General features: G+C 43.7%; 1 protein-coding gene across 8 annotated transcripts in view; it reads left to right on the top strand.

Annotated features, from left to right (window-relative positions):
* LOC126204414 (glucose-6-phosphate exchanger SLC37A2) overlaps nt 1-20,906 on the top strand; it is a 376,862-nt gene that overhangs the window by 278,520 nt on the left and 77,436 nt on the right. For 4 of the 8 annotated variants that reach the window (XM_049938795.1, XM_049938792.1, XM_049938797.1 and 1 more), the window contains exon 2: nt 20,562-20,825. In XM_049938795.1, coding sequence (XP_049794752.1) covers nt 20,562-20,825 — 264 coding nt within the window. Of the gene's footprint in view, nt 1-20,153; nt 20,292-20,561; nt 20,826-20,906 lie in introns of those variants that run through there. The other 4 variants (XM_049938799.1, XM_049938794.1, XM_049938796.1 and 1 more) reach the window with 3 other exon arrangements.

Raw genomic sequence — 20,906 nt, 5'->3', positions numbered from 1 at the left:
ACTGTTAGCAGAATATGGAATCGGTGGGTTCAGGAGGGTAACACGGAACGCCGTGCTGGATCCCAAAGGCCTCGTATCACTAGCTGTCGAGATGATAGGCATCTTATCCGCATGGCTGTAACAGATCGTGTAGCCACGTCTCGATCCCTGAGTCAACAGATGGGGACGTTTGCAAGACAACAACCATCTGTACGAACAGTTCGACGACATTTGCAGCAGCATGGACTATCAGCTCGGAGACCATGGCTGCGGTTACCCTTGGCGCTGAATCACAGACAGGAGCGCCTGCGATGGTGTACTCAACGACGAACCTGGGTGCACGAATGGCAAAACGTCATTTTTTCGGATGAATCCAGATTCTGTTTACAGCATCATGGTGGTCGCAGCCTTGTTTGGTGACATCGCGGTGAACGCACATTGGAAGCGTGTATTCGTCATCGCCATACTGGCGTATCACCTGGTGTGATGGTATAGGGTGCGATTGGTTACACGTCTCGGTCACCTCTTGTTCGCGTTGACGGCACTTTGAACGGTGGACGTTACATTTCAGATGTATTACGAACCGTGGCTCTACCCTTCATTCGATCGCTGCGAAACCCTACATTTCAGCAGGATAATGCACGACCGCATGTTGCAGGTCCTGTACGAGCCTTTCTGGATACAGAAAATGTTCGACTGCTGCCCTGGCCAGCACATTCTCCAGATCTCTCACGAACAACGTCTGGTCAATGATGGCTGCGCAACTGGCTCGTCACAATACGCCAGTCACTACTCTTGATGAACTGTGGTATCGTGTTGAAGCTGCATGGGCAGCTGTACCTGTACACGCCATCCAAGCTCTGTTTGACTCAATGCCCAGTCGTATCAAGGCCGTTATTCCGGCCAGAGGTGGTTGTTCTGGGTACTGATTTCTCAGGATCTATGCACCCAAATTGCATGAAAATATAATCACATCTCAGTTCTAGTATAATATATTTGTCCAATGAATACCCGTTTATCATCTGCATTTCTTCTTGGAGTAGCAATTTTAATGGCCAGTAGTGTAAATGATGATTTTTCGTTGTGTACTTCACATGAAAGCCAAGGGTATAATTTGGTAACATACCCAGTCCTGAGTTAATGCTCTGTGGAGTATGGTAGGCGCTCAAAGTTATGTTCTACTAATTCTTTTGAGCAGTGTAGCTGGCTGCATTATTGTTTCCTGTTTTCGAAAACTTGATTCTACAACATGACAGAACTGTTTAAAACTTTACGTACGACATTCTCAGCAAGTTTTTTATTTGAGCAGAGTCTTCTGCTTTTAGTTAATTCAATAATGTTTCTAGAAAACTTAATCATTTACGCCTCTGTACGTATTTCTTCACCCGAACCCTTCCTTTTCCTTAAAATTTTGTTCGTCACGTTTATCCTTCAATAACCAATACGCAACGATGGTGACGGCTGTTCTGATTAATGCGCACGCCACTGTAAATTTCCTGTTGCCTATCTCACAACAACGTGACTCTCGTAGAAACACTTCCGCAAGGACTTGCAGCAAGTTCCCGAAATAAGTCGCCCAAAGGACTTGCAGAAGAAAAGTTGTGCAAGTTTTTGTTCTGATGTAAAAACCTTGGTAAATAAGTCTTCTTCCAGAAGTTACTCGCGGAAGCTACTTGGTTTCGGACACACACCTTGCGGGCTTCCGAATAACTACGCACCCTTAGACTCAGTGTTGCAATATTAAAAGTTTTGGCTGGTTTCGTTGTCTAGGGGCTGGGATACGTAGTTGCCGCATTAGAAGCCAAATACTGCTGAGTCTACAGTATACGATAAGGATAAACACATGAATCGAATGGTCGAAGGTTCTATCGCTCGGCAGTTGCGAATTATGAATGTAACATATAAATTTAAAAATGAAAGATTGCAATTAAATGAAATCTGCAGGCACTATCTTAATGAATTTAAATTATGAGTACGACAGCAGAAGTACTTTTGAGAATGCGGTATATTTCTGCAAAACACTTATTGGTGTCGAGGGTCCAGCAATTAAATAAAATATAAGTTGAATAAGAGGGAAACAATAGATTCCTACTGCACGTTATTACGTATGAACAACAACATAGCTCCCGAGATATTCACTTCTAAACGCACGCTACGTCTTCACTGCAGAAGCCACGGAAATCACACAAGACCACATGTCGGCACTCCGAAATATTTCTATCCTCCGCGACCACGCGTAAACTGCTCCACTGTCCAAGTCTTTCCGCCGACTGTGCGTCCGTCGCGCCGTCGAGACCAGCACCCACGTCCTGTGCCGTACTCCGCAGAACTGCCCATCTCTCAGGACCACCTCGTGTCCTCTCCGGAAACGATGCTCCTCCCCATCTTCCATACGTCTCTCTTAGTAACGAGCGCTGTGATTGGCTAGAGTGCTCCCTCCATGTCTCTACGCCAACGTATAATCAGAAACATATTTAAACACATACGAAATACTGGATCTACATTTAAATACTTGAAATTAAATAAATATTCCTACGGCTGGACCATAAACACGTTCTAACACACATTAGTAAATACACGAACAAATAAATAGACATATATCAAAGGAATAGCATGCAAAAGTAGGACAGTAACCTAACCTACATCTACATCTACATTCATACTCTGCAAGCCACCTGACGGTGTGTGGCGGAGGGTACCTTGAGTGCCTCTATCGGTTCTCCCTTCTATTCCAGTCTCGTATTGTTCGTGGAAAGAAGGATTGTCGGTATGCCTCTGTGTGGGCTCTAATCTCTCTGATTTTATCCTCATGGTCTCTTCGCGAGATATACGTAGGAGGGAGCAATATACTGATTGACTCCTCGGTGAAGGTATGTTTTCGAAACTTCAACAAAAGCCCGTACCGAGCTACTGAGCGCCTCTCCTGCAGAGTCTTCCACTGGAGTTTATCTATCATCTCCGTAACGCTTTCGCGATTACTAAAAGATCGTGTAACGAAGCGCGCTGCTCTCCGTTGGATCTTCTCTATCCCTTCTATCAACCCTATCTGGTACGGATCCCACACTGCTGAGCAGTATTCAAGCAGTGGGCGAACAAGTGTACTGTAACCTACTTCCTTTGTTTTCGGATTGCATTTCATTACTATTCTTCCAATGAATCTCAGTCTGGCATCTGCTTTATCGACGATCAACTTTATGTGATCATTCCATTTTAAATCACTCCTAATGCGTACTCCCAGATAATTTATGGAATTAACTGCTTCCAGTTGCTGACCTGCTATATTGTAGCTAAATGATAAGGGATCTTTCTTTCTATGTATTCGCAGCACATTACACTTGTCTACAATGAGATTCAATTGCCATTCCCTGCACCATCCGCATCTCGTGGTCGTGCGGTAGCGTTCTCGCTTCCCACGCCCGGGTTTCGATTCCCGGCGGGGTCAGGGATTTTCTCTGCCTCGTGATGGCTGGGTGTTGTGTGATGTCCTTAGGTTAGTTAGGTTTAAGTAGTTCTAAGTTCTAGGGGACTGATGACCATAGATGTTAAGTCCCATAGTGCTCAGAGCCATTTGAACCATTTGAACTCTGCACCATGCGTCAATTCGCTGCAGATCCTCCTGCATTTCAGTACAATTTTCCATAGTTACAACCTCTCGATATACCACAGCATCATCCGCAAAAAGCCTCAGTGAACTTCCGATGTCATCCACAAGGTGATTTATGGATGTCGTGAATAGCAACGGTCCTACGACACTCCCCTGCGGCACACCCGAAATCACTCTTACTTCGGAAGACTTCTCTCCATTGAGAATGACATGCTGCAATCTGTTATCTAGGATACTCTTCAATCCAATCACACAATTGGTCTGATAGTCCATATGCTCTTACTTTGTTCATTAAACGACTGTGGGGAACTGTATCGAACGCCTTGCGGAAGTCAAGAAACACGGCATCTACCTGGGAACCCGTGTCTATGGCCCTCTGAGTCTCGTGGACGAATAGCGCGAACTGGGTTTCACACGATCATCTTTTTCGAAACCCATGCTGATTCATACAGAGTTGATTTCTAGTCTCCAGAAAAGTCATGTCTCTGTGCTTTCTAAAACACAGTAAATACTTGACCAATTTCTTCATGAATAGTATATATCGGATATAAACAAAGACATAGACGAATACATATATTTATAGGCATGCTGCTACCGTTTTTTCGTGTAACTGCGAAGTACTTATGGCCTGACGCGATCGATAGTAATCGGCTACTTTGACCTCCAATAACTCATGTACTATTTAGGTTACATGCCTGTAATTCATACCAATTTAGGTTTACGCTAATAGCTTTCTAAAGACACGGCGATCGACAAAATCGGATGAAGCGTTTATATTTTGGAAATTCGTTGCTGGGTGTTACTTGTATAATTTACCGTCGGATACTAAACTTTAAACTAATAAAGATATTGAAAATCTGATTACACCATCAGAATCGTCGTGCAAATAATAGTAATGTACATGTTTCCTTTTGAGGTATCATGATTCATCTGGCTACTATTAATTTCTATACGAACTGTGAAATGTCTGCCATTAAGGTTTCACAAAGTCGCCATCTTTGGCACTCCCGACATACCCATCTCCTTCATCGACACAAAGCACCGTCCTCGTCACAGCGGAATTCCCAGCCACGCGGCTGGACCATGCGCTGGGGCTGCCCCTCTCGTCCGGCTAACGTTTGCCACCACGTGTTTACTGCCTGGCCCCGACTTTGACGAGCGTCTTGTGCGGCCGCCCCAATACCGAACATATATTTCCAGGGCACCACAACTCGCCCGTTACCTCACAACCTTAACAAGCGGCACTGCTTCTAACAAGGGAACCTCCCCATCGCACCCCCCTCAGATTTACTTATAAGTTGGCACAGTGGATAGGCCTTGAAAAACTGAACACAGATCAATCGAGAAAACAGGAAGAAGTTGTGTGGAACTATGAAAAAACAAGCAAAATGTACAAACTGAATAGTTCATGTGCATGATAAGCAACATTAAGGACAATGCCAGCTCAGCAGTGCCGTGGTCCCGTGGTTAGTTAGCATGAGCAGCTGCGGAGCGAGAGGTCCTTGGTTCAAGTCTTCCCTCTAGTTAAAAGTTTAATTTTTTATTTTCAGTTTATGTCACAAACTCTTATGTTTTCATCACTTTTTTGGGAGTGATTATCACATCCAGAAGAAAACCTAAATAGGGCAAGGTAGAAGAACCATTTTACCCATTCGCCAAGTGTACAAGTTAGGTGGGTCGACAACATACTCCTGTCATGTGACGCACATGCCGTCACCATTGTCGTGTAGAATATATCAGACGTGTTTTCCTGTGGAGGAATCGGTTGACCTATGACCTTGCGATCAAATGTTTTCGGTTCCCATTGGAGAGGCACGTCCATTCGTCTACTAATCGCACGTGTTTGCGGTGCGGTCGCAAATCACAGACACTAAACTTATTACAGTGAACAGAGACGTCAATGAACGAACTGACAGATCATAACTTTGCGAAAATAAAGAAAATAAATTTCTCACTTTTTTTTTTAATTCATTTTGTTCGTTTTTGTTCGTTGAATCTGCTGTGGGCGGACGCTGAAAGACACCCGTTTCAGTTCGTTGTTGATCCATTAACTCATTGCTTTTATTACATAGGGCAGCTAGCCCTCTGACCGAACGCGCTGAGCTACCGTGCCGGCTGTTGATGATAGAGGTCCCGTTGTCTGCTGTTGTGTGGCACCTCATTATCTGCACACGAATTCTATCATAATTCAAAGGTATGACGAATGTTTCCTAATCGGTTTTATTTTTTACTTTTAGATAAATCATTTCATAAAACGTCTGGCAGCTTTTTTTTAGTTTTTAGTTTTTATTTTCAAGTTTGGTTCAGAATGCATGTAACACATTTATTCACAATTAAATATCACATAAATGTAACTTTTTATGCGCGAAACGGCCAGGCCTTGAGAGATGAACTTTTGGCACATCATTTACATAGCCAACAGCAGCTGTTAGTGAAATATTTCTATTTTTGTCAAGTCGCAAATTAAGGCAATTTAAACTTTTTTGCGTAATTATACCTCACACTGGTCGTTTTCATACCACATTTGTCCACTTCCCACTCTTGATTTTGCTATGAAACTTGGGACAAAAATTTTCCCTCAAAATCACTAAGTTTGTTTAAAGTATCCTGATTACTTTGAAGCAATTTAATCGCCTTTTTCACAAAACTAAACCTTCGATTGTTCAGTTTGGTAACGTATCTGTACATTTCCCTCTCTTCGTTTGGCAATGAAAATTCGTCCACTGTGCAATTTCTAGGAAGGTAGGAAGTCTTGTTTCCGTTCCGCTCAAGCATTAATCCAAAAATCCCTGCACCAAGTTCCGCGTCACTTTCGGCAATGTCTGGTATGCAGATGGTGCGTTATCTAAATCTACACGTACTACATACCCCGCAAGCCACATTACAGTGCATGGCGGAGAGTACTTCACACCTACATTGTCGATATTCTGCCCCGTTTCATTCGTATATTGCGGAAGAGAAAAGTGACTGTCTAAATGCCTCTGTACCCGTCCTAAAATATCTTACTTTACTCTCACGGTCCCTATACGAGATATTCAGTGATGACAGCTTTCATTTAGTACTCGGTTCTCTACATTTACTCGACAGGGTTTCACTGAAACAACGTCGCATTTACCGCAAAGGTTCCCCGAACATCTCTGTTAGAATTCCGTATGGGCTATGTCGACCTATCGCGATACAATCAGCTCGTCTTTGAATTAGAAACTCCAAACACTGGAGCGCCTCTTGCGCGATTTTATTTACACATGTACTGCACTCTAGAATTGAGCGCAACTATCTGAGTTTCCCAGAAGCCTTGCATTCTACGTTCCATTGATTCTTCGTACCATTTCGTAGGGGTTCTTAGTATTAACACCAAATATTTAATCTCTGTGATGTGCTCTATTAATTTTTTTTCCTGTTACGGGTATTATCTTGCATTTAACCACTTTTTAAGAGCATTGCCTGTCGTTGAACAAAGGGAAATTTTATCTAAATCTTTCTTTATTTCCTTGCGAATATACTGGGCTCCGTCACTTGAACAGCCGCCAATAGAAACTTCCTGGCAGATTAAAACTGTGTGCCGGACCGAGACTCGAATCGGGACCTTTGCCTGTCGCGGGCAAGTGCTCTACCGTCTGAGCTACCCAAGCACGACTCACGACCCGTCCCCACAGCTTCAATTCCGCAAGGTTCGCAGAAGAGCTTCTGTGAAGTTTGGAAAGTAGGAGACGAGGTACTGGCGGAATTGAAGCTGTGGGGACGGGTCGTGAGTCGTACTTGGGTAGCTCAGATGGTACAGCACTTGCCCGCGAAAGGCAAAGGTCCCGAGTTCGAATCTCGGTCCGGCACACAGTTTTAACCTGCCAGGAAGTTTATACCAGCGCACACTCCGCTGCAGAGTAAAAATCTCATTCCTGAAGCCGCCAAGAGAGTCCATACGATCATATTTCCATTATTACTCCACGATGACATACTGAATCGAAACTGTTTTTAACTCTATAGTGAACGAAATTGGGGATCGAAGAAGAGGTACTGAATACAATTGTAAGAAAAAAACTGTATGTCAAAATTTGACAAAAAGAAGGAATTGATTGACAGAACACATCCTGAAGCATCAAGGAATGGTTAATAAGTGTTCGTGTATGGGAAAGGGAGGCGGGGGGAGAGGGAGAGAGGGAGGGAGGGTAAAAATTGTAGAGGGAGAACATGGCTTTAATACGTTCAAATGCAGATGGTGCTATAGTAATACAGATTTGAAGAGTTTTGCGTGCAGAGGATAGATTAGCGTTGGGAGGGCCGCATCAGACATGTCTTCACACTGAAGGTCACAGTAACAGTAATCGAAATGCCAAAAATGTGTATCTTCTCCAAATGCTTACAGAAACACCAGTGATGACGTTTTAACAATATAGTAAAACGCATCGGGCGAAACATTTTCTTAATTTGGATTACGCTTAGGACGGGAAAATCAAATAATATTTTATGTTGTTGTTGTTTTTGTTGTTGTTGTGATGGTGGTGTTCAATCCGAAGATTGTCTTGCACGAGCATTTTCACCTCTGTATAACTGCTGCAAACCCATATTTATTTGAACCTGTTTGCTGTTGTCAAGTCTTGCTCCTCCTAGGGCTGCTTAGACGCAAACGTCTTATTGTTTGGCGGCCTCCTTACCCATTTTCCCCAGTACGCTTTCACCGATGTCAGATTTTCTGCTAATTGTGACACGCACTGTATACAAACCTTGCAGTTAGGCGCCCCTCTCAATTTGGCAACCCAGGCGGCCGCTACTGACAGGAGAGAAGTTAAATTCATATAACCCTTCTCCGTGACGTACACGAACCCGATCTGTAGGTGGTATCAAGACAGCGGATGACTCACCACCTCGTACTGCTCTGAATCATGTTGGGGGCGCAGTCGGCGACTACGTATCACATCGTTAGAAAGTTGGTCCGTTGAAAGTGGCAGAAAGGCTGGCGAACTGTGACCTCCATTCCTTGTGCTGCGTTTCGAATTTCTCATTCAAGCCTTTCACATGTCCTGTCTTTTGTTTGGTCTCGTAGAGAACGTATACATCTGAATAAACAATAACGTATATATTCGTTTGTTCGAAATCTTAAATCTCCAAGCTTTCTTCACCGACTGCTTTGAATACGCGGGTGTTTTTGTACACCTACTGCAACGCCATTTTATAATACATACATACAAATTTATTATATAAGGCGCTGACGTCGTTACCAAAACTCTCGAAAATTTCTTGACCGATTTAGTTCATATTTTACATGATACGCTAACGAATATTTGGCTGGACACAAGCTATGAAACGTTGCTAGCAAAAATCTCGAAAAGTTATTGATCAATTTACTTCAAATTTTTACAGGACACTAACTCACATTCATGTGAACATACGCTACGCATTTTTTAAACTACACTCATCAAAAAAAGTTTTGCATCACCTCGCTTCCGAGGTACAGAAAATTGGAATAGAGATCAACATAAACATCATTTCCGCCTTTTTATTGCTGATGAAAACCACACATTGCATGTTGTACCACCATACAGCGAGACCTTCAGAGGTGGTGGTCCAGATTGCTGTACACACCGGTACCTCTAATACCCAGTAGCACGTCCTCTCGCATTGATGCATGCCTGTATTCGTCGTGGCATACTATCCACAAGTTCAGCAAGGCACTGTTGGTCCAGATGGTCCCACTCCTCAACGGCGATTCGGCGTAGATCCTTCAGAGTGATTGGTGGGTCACGTCGTCCATAAACAGCCGTTTCCAATCTATCCCAGGTATGTTGATAGGGTTCACGTCTGGAGAACATGCTGGCCACTCTAGTCGAGCGATGTCGTTATCCTGAAGGAAGTCATTCACAAGATGTGCACGATGGGGACGCGAATTGTCGTCCGCGAAGACGAATGCCTCGCCAATATGCTACCGATATGGTTGCACTATCGGTCGGAGGATAGCATTCACGTATCGTACAGCCATTAAGGCACCTTCCATGACCACCAGCGGCATACGTCGGCCCCACATAATGCCACCCCAAATCAGCAGGGAACCTCCACCTTGCTGCGCTCGCTGGACAGTGTGTCTAAGGCGTTCAGCCTGACCGGGTTCCCTCGAAACACGTCTCCGACAATTGCCTGGTTGAAAGCATCTGCGACACTCCTCGGTGAACAGAACGTAATGCCAATCCTGAGAGCTCCATTCGGCATGTTGTTGGGCCCATCTGTACCGTACTGCATGGTGTCGTGGTTGCACAGATGGACCTCGCCGTGGAAGTCGGGAGTGAATTTGCGCATCATGCAGCCTACTGCGCACAGTTTGAGTCGTAACACGACGTCCTGTGGTTGCACGAAAAGCATTACTCAACATGGTGGCGTTTCTGTCAAGAGTTTCTCCGAGCCATAATCGGTAGGTAGCGGTCATCCACTGCAGTAACAGCCCTTGGGCGGCCTGAGCGAGGCATGTCATCGACAGTTCCTATCTCTCTGTATCTCCTCCATATCCGAACAACATCGCCTTGGTTCACTCAGAGACACCTGGACACTTCCCTTGTTGAGTGCCCTTCCTGGCACAAAGTAACAATGCGGACGCGATCGAACCGCGGTAGTGACTGTCTGGGCACAGTTGAACTACAGACAACACGAGCCGTGTACCTCCTTCATGGTGGAATGACTGCAACTGATTGGCTGTCGGACCCCGTCAGTCTAATAGGTGCTGTTCATGCGTGGTTGTTTATATCTTTGGGCGTATTTAGCGACATCTCTGAACAGTCAAATGAACTGTCTCTATGATACAATATCCGCAATCAACATCTATCTTCAGGAGTTCTGGGAACTGGGGTGATGCAAAACTTATATTGATGTGTGTATAACGTGTAAGTTTTCCATTAAAAGCGACTGCGAGAAAGAAAATGCTGTGCTTTGCTCTGTTGTGTGAATACGTGCGGCTTGTTTTCTTCCTCGCGGTCAGTTTTCGCAGAAAACAGAAAAGTTGTATTTATGGTTTATCAGCTTATGATTAAAATACTGCTATGGAATTTGAAATTGCAGCAACAATAAACAAGGCTCAAAATCAGAGAGATGGCGAAGCAGCAGATGCACAGAGAAGGAAGGAAGGATGGGGGGAAGGGGGGAGAAGGACATGAAGACAGAGAGAGGGGGAAGGAGGCGATGGACAGAATGGAATGATGATGAGGAGATGGACAAAGAGTGGGGTAGGAGGAGATGGGTGGAGAGAGGGGGGAGAAGAAGATTACCACATATAACAAGTTCCCCTACGTACTGAAGAGTAGCAAATGCGAGCTTTACTGGGTTCGCTAGTATGTATAAAAATCCTCCTTGTGGAATAATTACAGTGTCAATTACATGTAGTGAATTTGTCTTTCATCGTCTTGACAGAATTTCCAAATGGACCCCAAAAAGAACGCTGGTTTCTTGTTTCCTCTCCGACAACACCTGCCACCCCCTTTTCCCATGTTCACTCCTCCGTGCACGTATTTTCATGAAAAACTATTATTATATCCTATACTTGTTTCCGGAAGCTGCTTTCAGCCGCATTTCCTTCGCACGATTTGTTAACAGTCTTATTATGTTTCTCATCTGGGTAAGGAGGAATGTTATCTGCCTTGTGTAGCTATCTACGTAATTAACATAATGGAAGCAGCAACTGAGCAAGACGCCTGCAAATATTAACGATATGTTAAGAAAAAAATGGCTCTGAGCACTATGGGACTTAACATCTATGGTCATCAGTCCCCTAGAACTTAGAACTACTTAAACCTAACTAACCTACGGACAGCACACAACACCCAGCCATCACGAGGCAGAGAAAATCCCTGACCCCGCCGGGAATCGAACCCGGGTGTGGGAAGCGAGAACGCTACCGCACGACCACGAGATGCGGGCGATATGTTAAGAGTCTCTCACCTATGGATCTTTGGAGCTGATGACTCAACTATAAGGCATCATGGTTTACACTGTTTACTTTAATTTTTTCCCGTTCACAAATTTCCACTTAGTCTCCATGGGCCACGAAAGAACAATAAAAAATGTTGTATTGAAACATAAAAGTACCAACACGTCGCGTTGCTGAAGGTAGAACTGCAATCTTACCGCTTTCCATAGTGATCATGTTTGCAAAAGCTTCAGAGAATACATTTTAGTTGCTACCTAAAAACGGAGAGCGAAGTGGCGCAGTGGTAGCACCCTGGCATCTCACATGACAGGACACTAGTTCAAATCCCAATCCAGAGTTATGTTTTCCCTGCTTTCCTTAATTCTGTAACGGCAATCACTGGGGTGGTTTTTTTTTAAGACACGGCCAATGTTCTTGCACATCTTTCCCCAAACCGGGCTGCACTCCGTTTCTGATTACCTCGCCGGCGAATGGAAATTAAACCCATTCTTTTATCATTTACAGAAGACACAGATGTGACAGGTACGTTTGTAAAGGCAGCTACAGAAAACCTGATCTGTCGGCCCGACAGCGGACACGACGATTCAGATGCGGCATCCACACGGCCTGGCGTAGCGCCCGATTTCCTCAGTCGACTCTTGGCTTCTGTTGAGAATACGAAGTGTGGCAATGAAGAAACCGGACTCATTGTCTAACTCCAACTGAAATGTTGTCCACTTCAGCGTAGTCGCCTCACTCTTCAGTTTCGAGAAAAGAAAGAAATTGCGTGGAGGTAGGTCAAACGACTACGGTGGATATTCCATCACTGGAATGTTGTTTTTCGCCAAAAACCTCTTCACAGACATGGCGTTATGGGCCGGCCCATTGTCCTGACAAGGAATCCATGAGCGATTTTTCCACAAATCTCGTCTGCATCGCACACGCTCAAGGAGGGTCTTCAGAACAGTTACATAATAAGCTTTAGTCACTCAATAATCACAGATAACACCTTGGATATCAAATAAAACGATCATCATTGGTTTGAATTTTGATTTGGTCATGTGCGCTTCCTTCTTCCTATAGGATTGAGGACTCTTCCAATGCAAGGATTGGCGCTTAGTCTTTGTATCATATTGGAATATCCACGTTTCATCACACTTAATTACTTTGATGAGGTAACCAGGGTCATTTTCAATGTTTTCAAGAGTGTCAGCACAGTAGTGCACTCTATGTTGCTTTTGCTCGTTTGTGAGGATTCTTTGCACCACTTTAGCACAAATTTTTGTCATGCTCAGAACATCAAGCATAATCTAACGGTTTCCTTATTGATGCAGGCAAGTTGTCAAATTGCTCGAACGCTCAGACGGCGGTCTTCTCGAACAATTCTACTGACCTTCTCCACATTCTCTTCAGTTTTCATATAGGATATTTGGAGAGTATTGCTCAGATGTGTTGGACCAATAGCAAATAGGACAAACTGGGGATGTTCAACGTATACAAAGAAGAGTAGCAAGAATGTTGACTGGTTTCTTTGTATCACTTCAGAGCATAAAGGAGATACTGAGAAACTGAATTACAGACGCTTGAGGATAGACATCAGCTATCCCGTCAAACCTGAATTATGAAGTTTCATCAGCCGGTATTAAGTGAGGAATCTATACACGAACGACCAACCTGTAGCCCCAAATACCAGGAGCTTCTTATATGCTGACGACCTCGCTCTAGCCACCCAGCGCACAGAGTTTGAATCAGTGGAGAACAACCTGAGGAATGCCCTTGAAGATCTATCCAGATGCTACAACACAAACCAGCTTCAACCAAATCATTCAAAGGTCCAAGTGTGTGCTTTTCATTTGAGAAACAAGGAAGCCACTTGCAAGTTGAAAATAGCATGGTCGGGGGTCGAACTGGAACACTACGAGACTCCAAAATACCTAGGAGTGATACTCGACAGATCTCTCACTTTCAAAAAGCACTGCATGAAATGCAAGTCGAGAGTTTCCGCCAGGAACAATTTCCTACAGAAACTGGCCAGATCACAGCGGGATAGTCAATCTGAAGCAATTCGAACATCTGCAATGGCACTATGCTATTCTGCGGCAGAGTATGCCTGTCCCGTTTGGTATAGTTCAGCTCGCGCCAAACAGTTGGCTTTAGCTGCCAACGAAACGTGCAGAATTATAACAGGTTGCTTGAAATCCACTACAGTCAAATGGCGTTACCACCTCTCAGGAATTGCAACACCATGTGTTCGGAGAGAGACAGCTGTGAACAAGGAAAGAAAGGCAATGGAACAGGAAATTAACCCATGCTCTGCATGGGCATGAACCACATCCTCAACGATTGAAGTCAAGGAAGAGTTACCTTAGGACATCAAAAAGCTAGGTAACAACCATGGAAGGCTACGACCTACCTTCTCCCTGGTTAGAAAAGAGTTGTTGAAGCTTTACCTCCAGGCTATGACAGGGAATGGACAGCTTGGAAGTCCCTGAATAGACTGAGATCTGGAGTTGGAAGATCAAAAGTTAACTTGGCAAGATGGGGATACAGTGATCCAAATGATATTCTGTGCGACTGTGGAGAAGAACAGACAGTTCGGCACATGCTTCGGTGTCAATTGTGCCCAGTCTCGTGTACAGAAGATCATCTTCAACAAACAACAGTAAATGCACTGAAAGTGGCCAAGTTTTGGTGAAAAGTAATGACAACTGTGTGAAATGTATGTACATGTACCTGTATGTTTCTGACTCGAGAATAATAATAATAATCTACTACTGGACATTAATATGAGGTGCATCACCCCTTTGCCTTTATGACAGCTTTAGCTGTGCTGGGGACACCTTTAATGAGGTGTCTGAATGTCTGTGGAGGGATGGCATACCATTCTTCTTCAAGAGCAGAAACCAGAAACGACAGTGATGTTGGACGCCGGGATCTGGAGTGGAACCAACCTTTTTAACTCACCCAGAAGCGTGCCATTGGTTTCAGTTCGGGACCCTGGGCAGGCTAATCCATTTTAGGAATGTTACTGTCCACAAACCATTGCCTCACAGATGCTGCTTAATGACGCGACGCATTGTCATGCTGAAACAAGCAATCATCGTTTCCGAGCTTTTCCTCTAATGTACACAGTACACAATGCTGTAAAATGTGTTCGTATCCTTTCTCTTTTCGCGGTTCCTTGGACGCAATAAGAGGAACACATCCTAACCACACACACCCTTACCATAACATCACCTCCCCCGTACTCCACTGTTGGCACTACGCGCGATCCCAGGCAACGTTCTCCAGGTAAGCGCCTGGGTTGGCAACACTGCGCCGACGCGGACTCTACGAGTATTTGCTGCACTAAGTAATTATAAAAAGCGTTGTTATTAAGCTATTTTTAAACGTCTACAGGTATTATAAATATAATGTAAGTGTCGTTAAATTAGTGGAAATGTTAGTGAAGTATAAAATAAGATTAAACGGTGTAAGAAGCGTATTTTTCTTCTGGCGCCTGTAGCACGAATCCTAGGCCTAATTCACGCGCGCGAATCGTAAGCAAGCAGTGAATTAAACTTATAGGTAAACGTTTCCAGTTGGTATAAACATAAGTGTTGTTGCATTAGTGGAAGTGTTAGTGAAGTGTTAAACAAGATTAAACGGGATAAGAAGTTTATTTTCCTTTTCGCGCCTATAGCACGGATTTTAGGCTTAATTTTACGCGCGCGTATCGTAAGTAAACAGTGACTTAAACTTATATGTAATCACCAGTTTTTTTATTCAATACTCTTTCAATTTATTTATATCTGCATGAATAGTTTCTAGGGTCCTTTGTTTACGTATTAGTCAGTACTTAAATCAGTTTATACGATTTCTGTTTTTACCATGAGTGAGAAGTGTGTGACATGCCGTAGGATCGTTAGTTCCGGGGTATGGTGTGATGGGTGCTGTAGTTTCTTTCATTGGGGCGAATGTAGTGGCGTGGGAAATGGGGACATAAATGAGGCTCACCAGTGGTATTGTAGGATCTGCAGTAGAGACAGGAAAATACTGGAACAGGAAGGGAAAATTGCAGCTCTTCAAGCTGACCTAGACAAGGCAAGGGAGGATCTGGACAGGTTAAAGAGGGAGAAGGGTGAACAGAGGTGGGAAGTGGCAACAGGTAATAGGGGGAACAGGCAAAGGAGAGCATCAGACAACTTTGTCATAAATCTTGAAAATAGATTTGACCTGTTGCCTCAGTCAGAATCGGATGAGCCTCATGTAGCTGAAGCTGTAGAAAGGGCACAACAAGCTTTCAAGGACTTGAAAAAGGTAGGGAAATTTGTGAAGAGAAAGAAAGCTCTGTTGTTAGGTAGTTCCCATGGTAGAGGTGTTGGCCAACTACTGCAGGAAAATCTAGGTCCAGAGTACCAGGTCACAAACTTTTTCAAGCCTAGTGCAGATCTGGGTCAGGTAACAGAGGATGTAGGTTCTTTATGCAAGGATTTCACGAAGGAGGATGCCGTGGTTATAATGGGTGGTCCGGGAAATAGCATTGACAGAGACTCTGAATATTCCATAGAGAGTGACCTGGTGAAGATAGCATCAGCAACGAAGCATACGAGTGTGGGATTTGTGTCTGTGTTGAGACGCCATAATCGGCCTCATTTGAACTCTTCTGTAGGGAGGGTGAACTTGGAGTTGGAGTGGCTGCTTAAGACCGATATAGGGTCCCATATTGGTTTGATTCCTGTGGATGCTATCGATAGGTGGGACTACACTAGGCATGGCCTTCACCTCAATAGGAAAGGAAAGGGAAAACTGTCTGGGTTGATTGCAGAAAACTTAAGGGGGGACACTGTCGCAAGTGGTAAAATACCAGTGGTCACAGGTGTCAGAGGGATGCCTCTTTTAGGACAGGGAAGGGGGAAAGAAAATCTAATCTAAACCCAAACCCTCACATCGGATTGCTGCAGAGTATAAGCTCATTCACTTGTTTCCAGTCACCAACTGTGCAATTGGCATTGGCTACACTCTTTTTAACGCCCTATGAACAGTTGTTGTGCTAGCTGGACTGTGGGTAGCACTTTGGAACTCACAAGTAATTCCTTCCGCAAATTTCATGTGATTTTCTACAACCATCCTCAGCAATGCTCCGTAGTCGCTGTCCGTCAGTACTTGTTGTCTTCCTGGTCTTGGTTTAACTCTGGCTGTTACTCAGCGTTTCTGTTTCACATCCACATCACCAACAGTCAACTTGGACAAGTTAAGAAGAGCGGAAACGTCCCTCATGGGCTTGTTATCGTGTGACATTCAGTGCCTAGAACACGATCAAAGTCAGTGACCTCGTAAATGACAGACTCTCGAAGGTAGACGTGTACTATCCCGAGAAAACCTACTTACAAAATTTCAAGAACTGGCTTTAAATTATGACTAGGAATAGTATACAACCCGCTACTTATCACTCTCGTAGGGACATTTCTACTTCTACTTCTATATTCCGCAAATCACCGTGAAGTGCACGGCAGAGGGTACATCCCATTGTACCATTTATTACGGATTCTTCCTGTTCCATTCACGTATGGAGCGAGGGAGGAATAAGTGTTTGAATGCCTCTGCGCGCGCTGTAATTGTTCTAATGTTATCCTCACGATCCCTAGAGTGCTGTAGTATATTCCTAGGGTTATCAGTTAAAGCCGGTTCTTGAAACTTTGTTAATAGACTTTCTCAGGATAGTTTACGTCTCTCTTCAAGAATCTGCCAGTTCAGTTCCTTCATTATCTTGTGACACTCTCCCGCAGATCAAACAAACCTGTTAGTACTATTTCATACTGATCCTACACGCTTGAGCAATATTCTAGAAACGGTCGCACGAGTGACTTGTAAGCAATCTCATTTGTAGACTGGTTGGACTTCTCCAGAATTCTACCAGTGAACCAAAGTCTGCTTTACCCGTGACTGAGCCTATATGATCATTCCATTTCATATCCCTACAAAGGAACTTGTATGAGTTGACCGATTCCAACACTGACTCATTGACATTACAGTCATAGGATACCTTTTTTTGTTTTGTTTTGTGAAGTGCACAACTTTATATTTCTGAACATTTAAAACAAGTTGCCAAACTTTGCACCACTTTGACTAAATATTTGTGCAGCTAATTTCAGACAGTACTTCATTAGAGATAACTGCATCATCCGCAAAAAGTCTGAGGTTACTGTTAATATTGTCTGCAAGGTCATTAATATATAATATGATCAGCAAGGGTCCCAAAACACTTCTCTGGGGCACACCAGAGGGTACTTCCACATCTGACGATGACTCTCTATCCAAGATAACATACTGCGTCCTCCCTATCAAAAATTCCTCAATCCAGTCATCAATTTCACTTGATACCCCATATGATCGTACATTTGACGATAAGTGAAGGTATGGTACTGCATCAATCTGTGCTTGATCCACAGATTTCAGTATGTTATGTGAGAAAAGTGCGAAGATTGTTTCACAAAATCGATGTTTTCGGAATCCATGCTGGTTGGCATGGAGGAGGTCATTCTGTTCAAGATACATCATTATGTTTGAGCTCAGAATATATTCTAAGATTCTACAACAAATAGATGTTAAGGATTTTGGACGGTAGCTTTGTGGATCATTTCTACTACTCTTCTTCTACACAAGTGTGACCTGCGCTTTTTTCAAAGAATTGGGCACGGTTTTTTGTTCAAAGCATGTACGATAGATTATAGTTAAAAGAAGGGCTAACTCAGCCGCAAATTCAGTATAGAATCTAACAGGGACTCAATCGGCCCCTGGAGCTTTATTCAGTTTTAACGATTTCAGCTGTTTCTCAATAACACTGACATTAATACTTATTTCACTCATCTTTTTAGTGGTGCGAGGATTAAATTTGGGCGATTCTCATGGGTTTTCCTTTGTAAACGGAGTTAAGCATTTTAGCTTTTGCTTTGCTACCCTCAGTTTCAGTTCCTGCCTCACTCGCTAGAGAGTGGACAATAACTTTGGTGCCACAAACAGCATTTACATACGACAAGAATTTCTTTGGGTTTTGTGAAAGATCATTTGACGTTATTCTGCTACGGTAGTCATTGAAGGCATCACACATTGCTCTCTTGACAGCCAAATGCGTTTCATTCAGTATCTCTCTGTCTATAAACCTACAATTTGTTTTACACCTATTATGCAGTAATCTGTTTCTTTACACTGACTGTATACCATGAGGGGTCCCTCCAATTGTGAACTGTTCTACTGGGCACATACCTATCCAGCGCATGGTCAATTATTCTTTTAAATTTGGGCCATAGTTCTTCTGCATGCTCCTGCCCTGTGCGGAAGATCTCGAATTGATGTATGACACTACCAACTTTTTAATCCAGTTTACTGCTTGTTTTAGTTGTCCTTTGTCCTTTGGTAATCATTGTTGCTACGACCACATCATGGTCGGTGATAACAGTTTCGATGCGGAGATCCTCAAAGAGGTCAGGTCTAGATGTTGCCATTAGATCTAACCCTTTTTCCATCTTGAGCGGGATTCCGAACTATCTGTTCTACTTAGTTTTCAGAGAAGGCATTTAGTATTATTTCACAGGATGTTTTATCACGCTCACCATTAACAAAACTGTAATTTTCCCAATTGGTTTTCGGATGATAAAGTCTCCACCGATGATTCCATTGTGATTGGGAAACTTAAGTACAAGTAAATTGAGGTTTTCTCTAAAGCTTTCGGTTACTTCAGAAGACGAACCTGGTGAGTGACAGAAGGATCCAATTATCATTTCATATCCACCCCTAATACTGAGTCTTGCCCAAACAGTCTCATATGCAACTTCAGTTTCTATCTCGGTGAATCTGAGTTTACTGTCTACTGCAACAAATACACCACTTACATTTCCCATTTGCCTATCCTTTCGATATATAATTAAATTTTCCCCAAAAAACTCATTGCTAACAATTTCATGTTTCAACCAGATTTCTGTTAAATTAATTACAGCGCACACAGAGATATCCAGTCATTCTGCCCACGCTCCATAGACGAGTGGAACGGCTAGAAACTCTAATACATGCCACAATGAGAAGTACCCTCTGCCATGCGCTTCACAGTGGTTTGCAGATACAGACTCCAAACCGAGGACGGCTTGGCATTTTTCACATAAACGAATCGTTGCCGTTGGTGAAAGAAGAAATTCATCCTAATATCTAGCGCGCTTACTAAAGGTTTTTAACTGTCTGATAAAATGCCTTGTATAAAAATCGAAAGTTTGCTTATTATCTCCGCCATTGACATCGTCACCGTTTTGGTGGGCCAGGCGCTGCTTTCTGACACCGCTATAACATTCATCACAATTGTCAACCGCGCGTTGACAGTCTTGGAGCTCCCGTGGTGATGGCAATCAGCAAGAACGCCAGCTTTCAAGAGCTTTATGGAGACAAATAAATACATTTTGTTACTCTCTTTGTATCCTTCCCTGCATCCACTGAGATGTATTTATTGTCTTCCAGTTGTCATATCTATTTCGAAGCCAAACGTGTTCATTTTTAGGCACAAGGTTGCGGAAATCGATGTACCTCAACATTCTGTATACCGTGTCATATGCAGTGACGGCGAGAAGAATGCGTGTTTCACCAATCACAAATCTTCATTCTCTCTGTGTATCTTTGTCACGTTTAATTCATCATAGCGGGATGTAGTCATTGCTCTTGTCGGCGCTGCCGTGGCCTCCACCAGTAGCCTACGCAAAGAAGCCGTTTCGCTCGGAGGGGGGAGGGGGGGGGGAGATGCGTATGGGAGTGCCAGAGTCTTTGTGCAGTCCCACGCTTTGTGTCATCGGATGACAGAAGGTGCGTGTAAACATTACACACTGTGCTGTGAAGAAATTGAGGCAGCGACCTGACAAAGTCAAAAATCGGGCTTGTTTTAAGTGTGGGGCGGAAGTTTGCCCCTCTGGTTGCCTGTTACGGTTTTTGAGCGTTCTTGCTGCTAGTCTTTTGGAGCTCCCATAACCTCGTACCTCGCCAATTAGGGCGGTATCGCAAAGTAGATAAAGTTATCGTAAGTGAAAAATGAATGTGATGATTTTGTAGCCTTCTAATTTGCTGATTTCTTCACAGCAGTGGGTCAGCTGCACCACCCAACTTCGGAAAATCTGGAGAAACTCTCACAACTACTGCGAGAAATGGAGTGACAACTGGGACCAGGGCAGAACACCTGCAGGAAGCAAAGAGTCTCCCAATTTTCTGTGAGGTATTCACCAGGAGGCGGCGAAAAACGTCTAAGAAAATGTCGCGCTACACGGACGTGCCGCTCGGCATAATCGCCATACAAAAAGTGTCGGACTGTTGCAGTATTGAAGCTGGATCAAGACGAGCTTTACTGTGAGTACAAACAGTATGTGTACGTTTTAAACTTTATTTGTTGTGTATTTTTGTTCTAGTTGTTTGTCCTAAACGGGCGCT

Source organism: Schistocerca nitens, chromosome 9, assembly GCF_023898315.1.
Source record: "Schistocerca nitens isolate TAMUIC-IGC-003100 chromosome 9, iqSchNite1.1, whole genome shotgun sequence".
NCBI lineage: Eukaryota > Metazoa > Arthropoda > Insecta > Orthoptera > Acrididae > Schistocerca > Schistocerca nitens.
The sequence above is the reverse complement of the archived record's forward strand: the minus strand, read 5'-3'. Positions and strand labels throughout refer to the sequence as shown.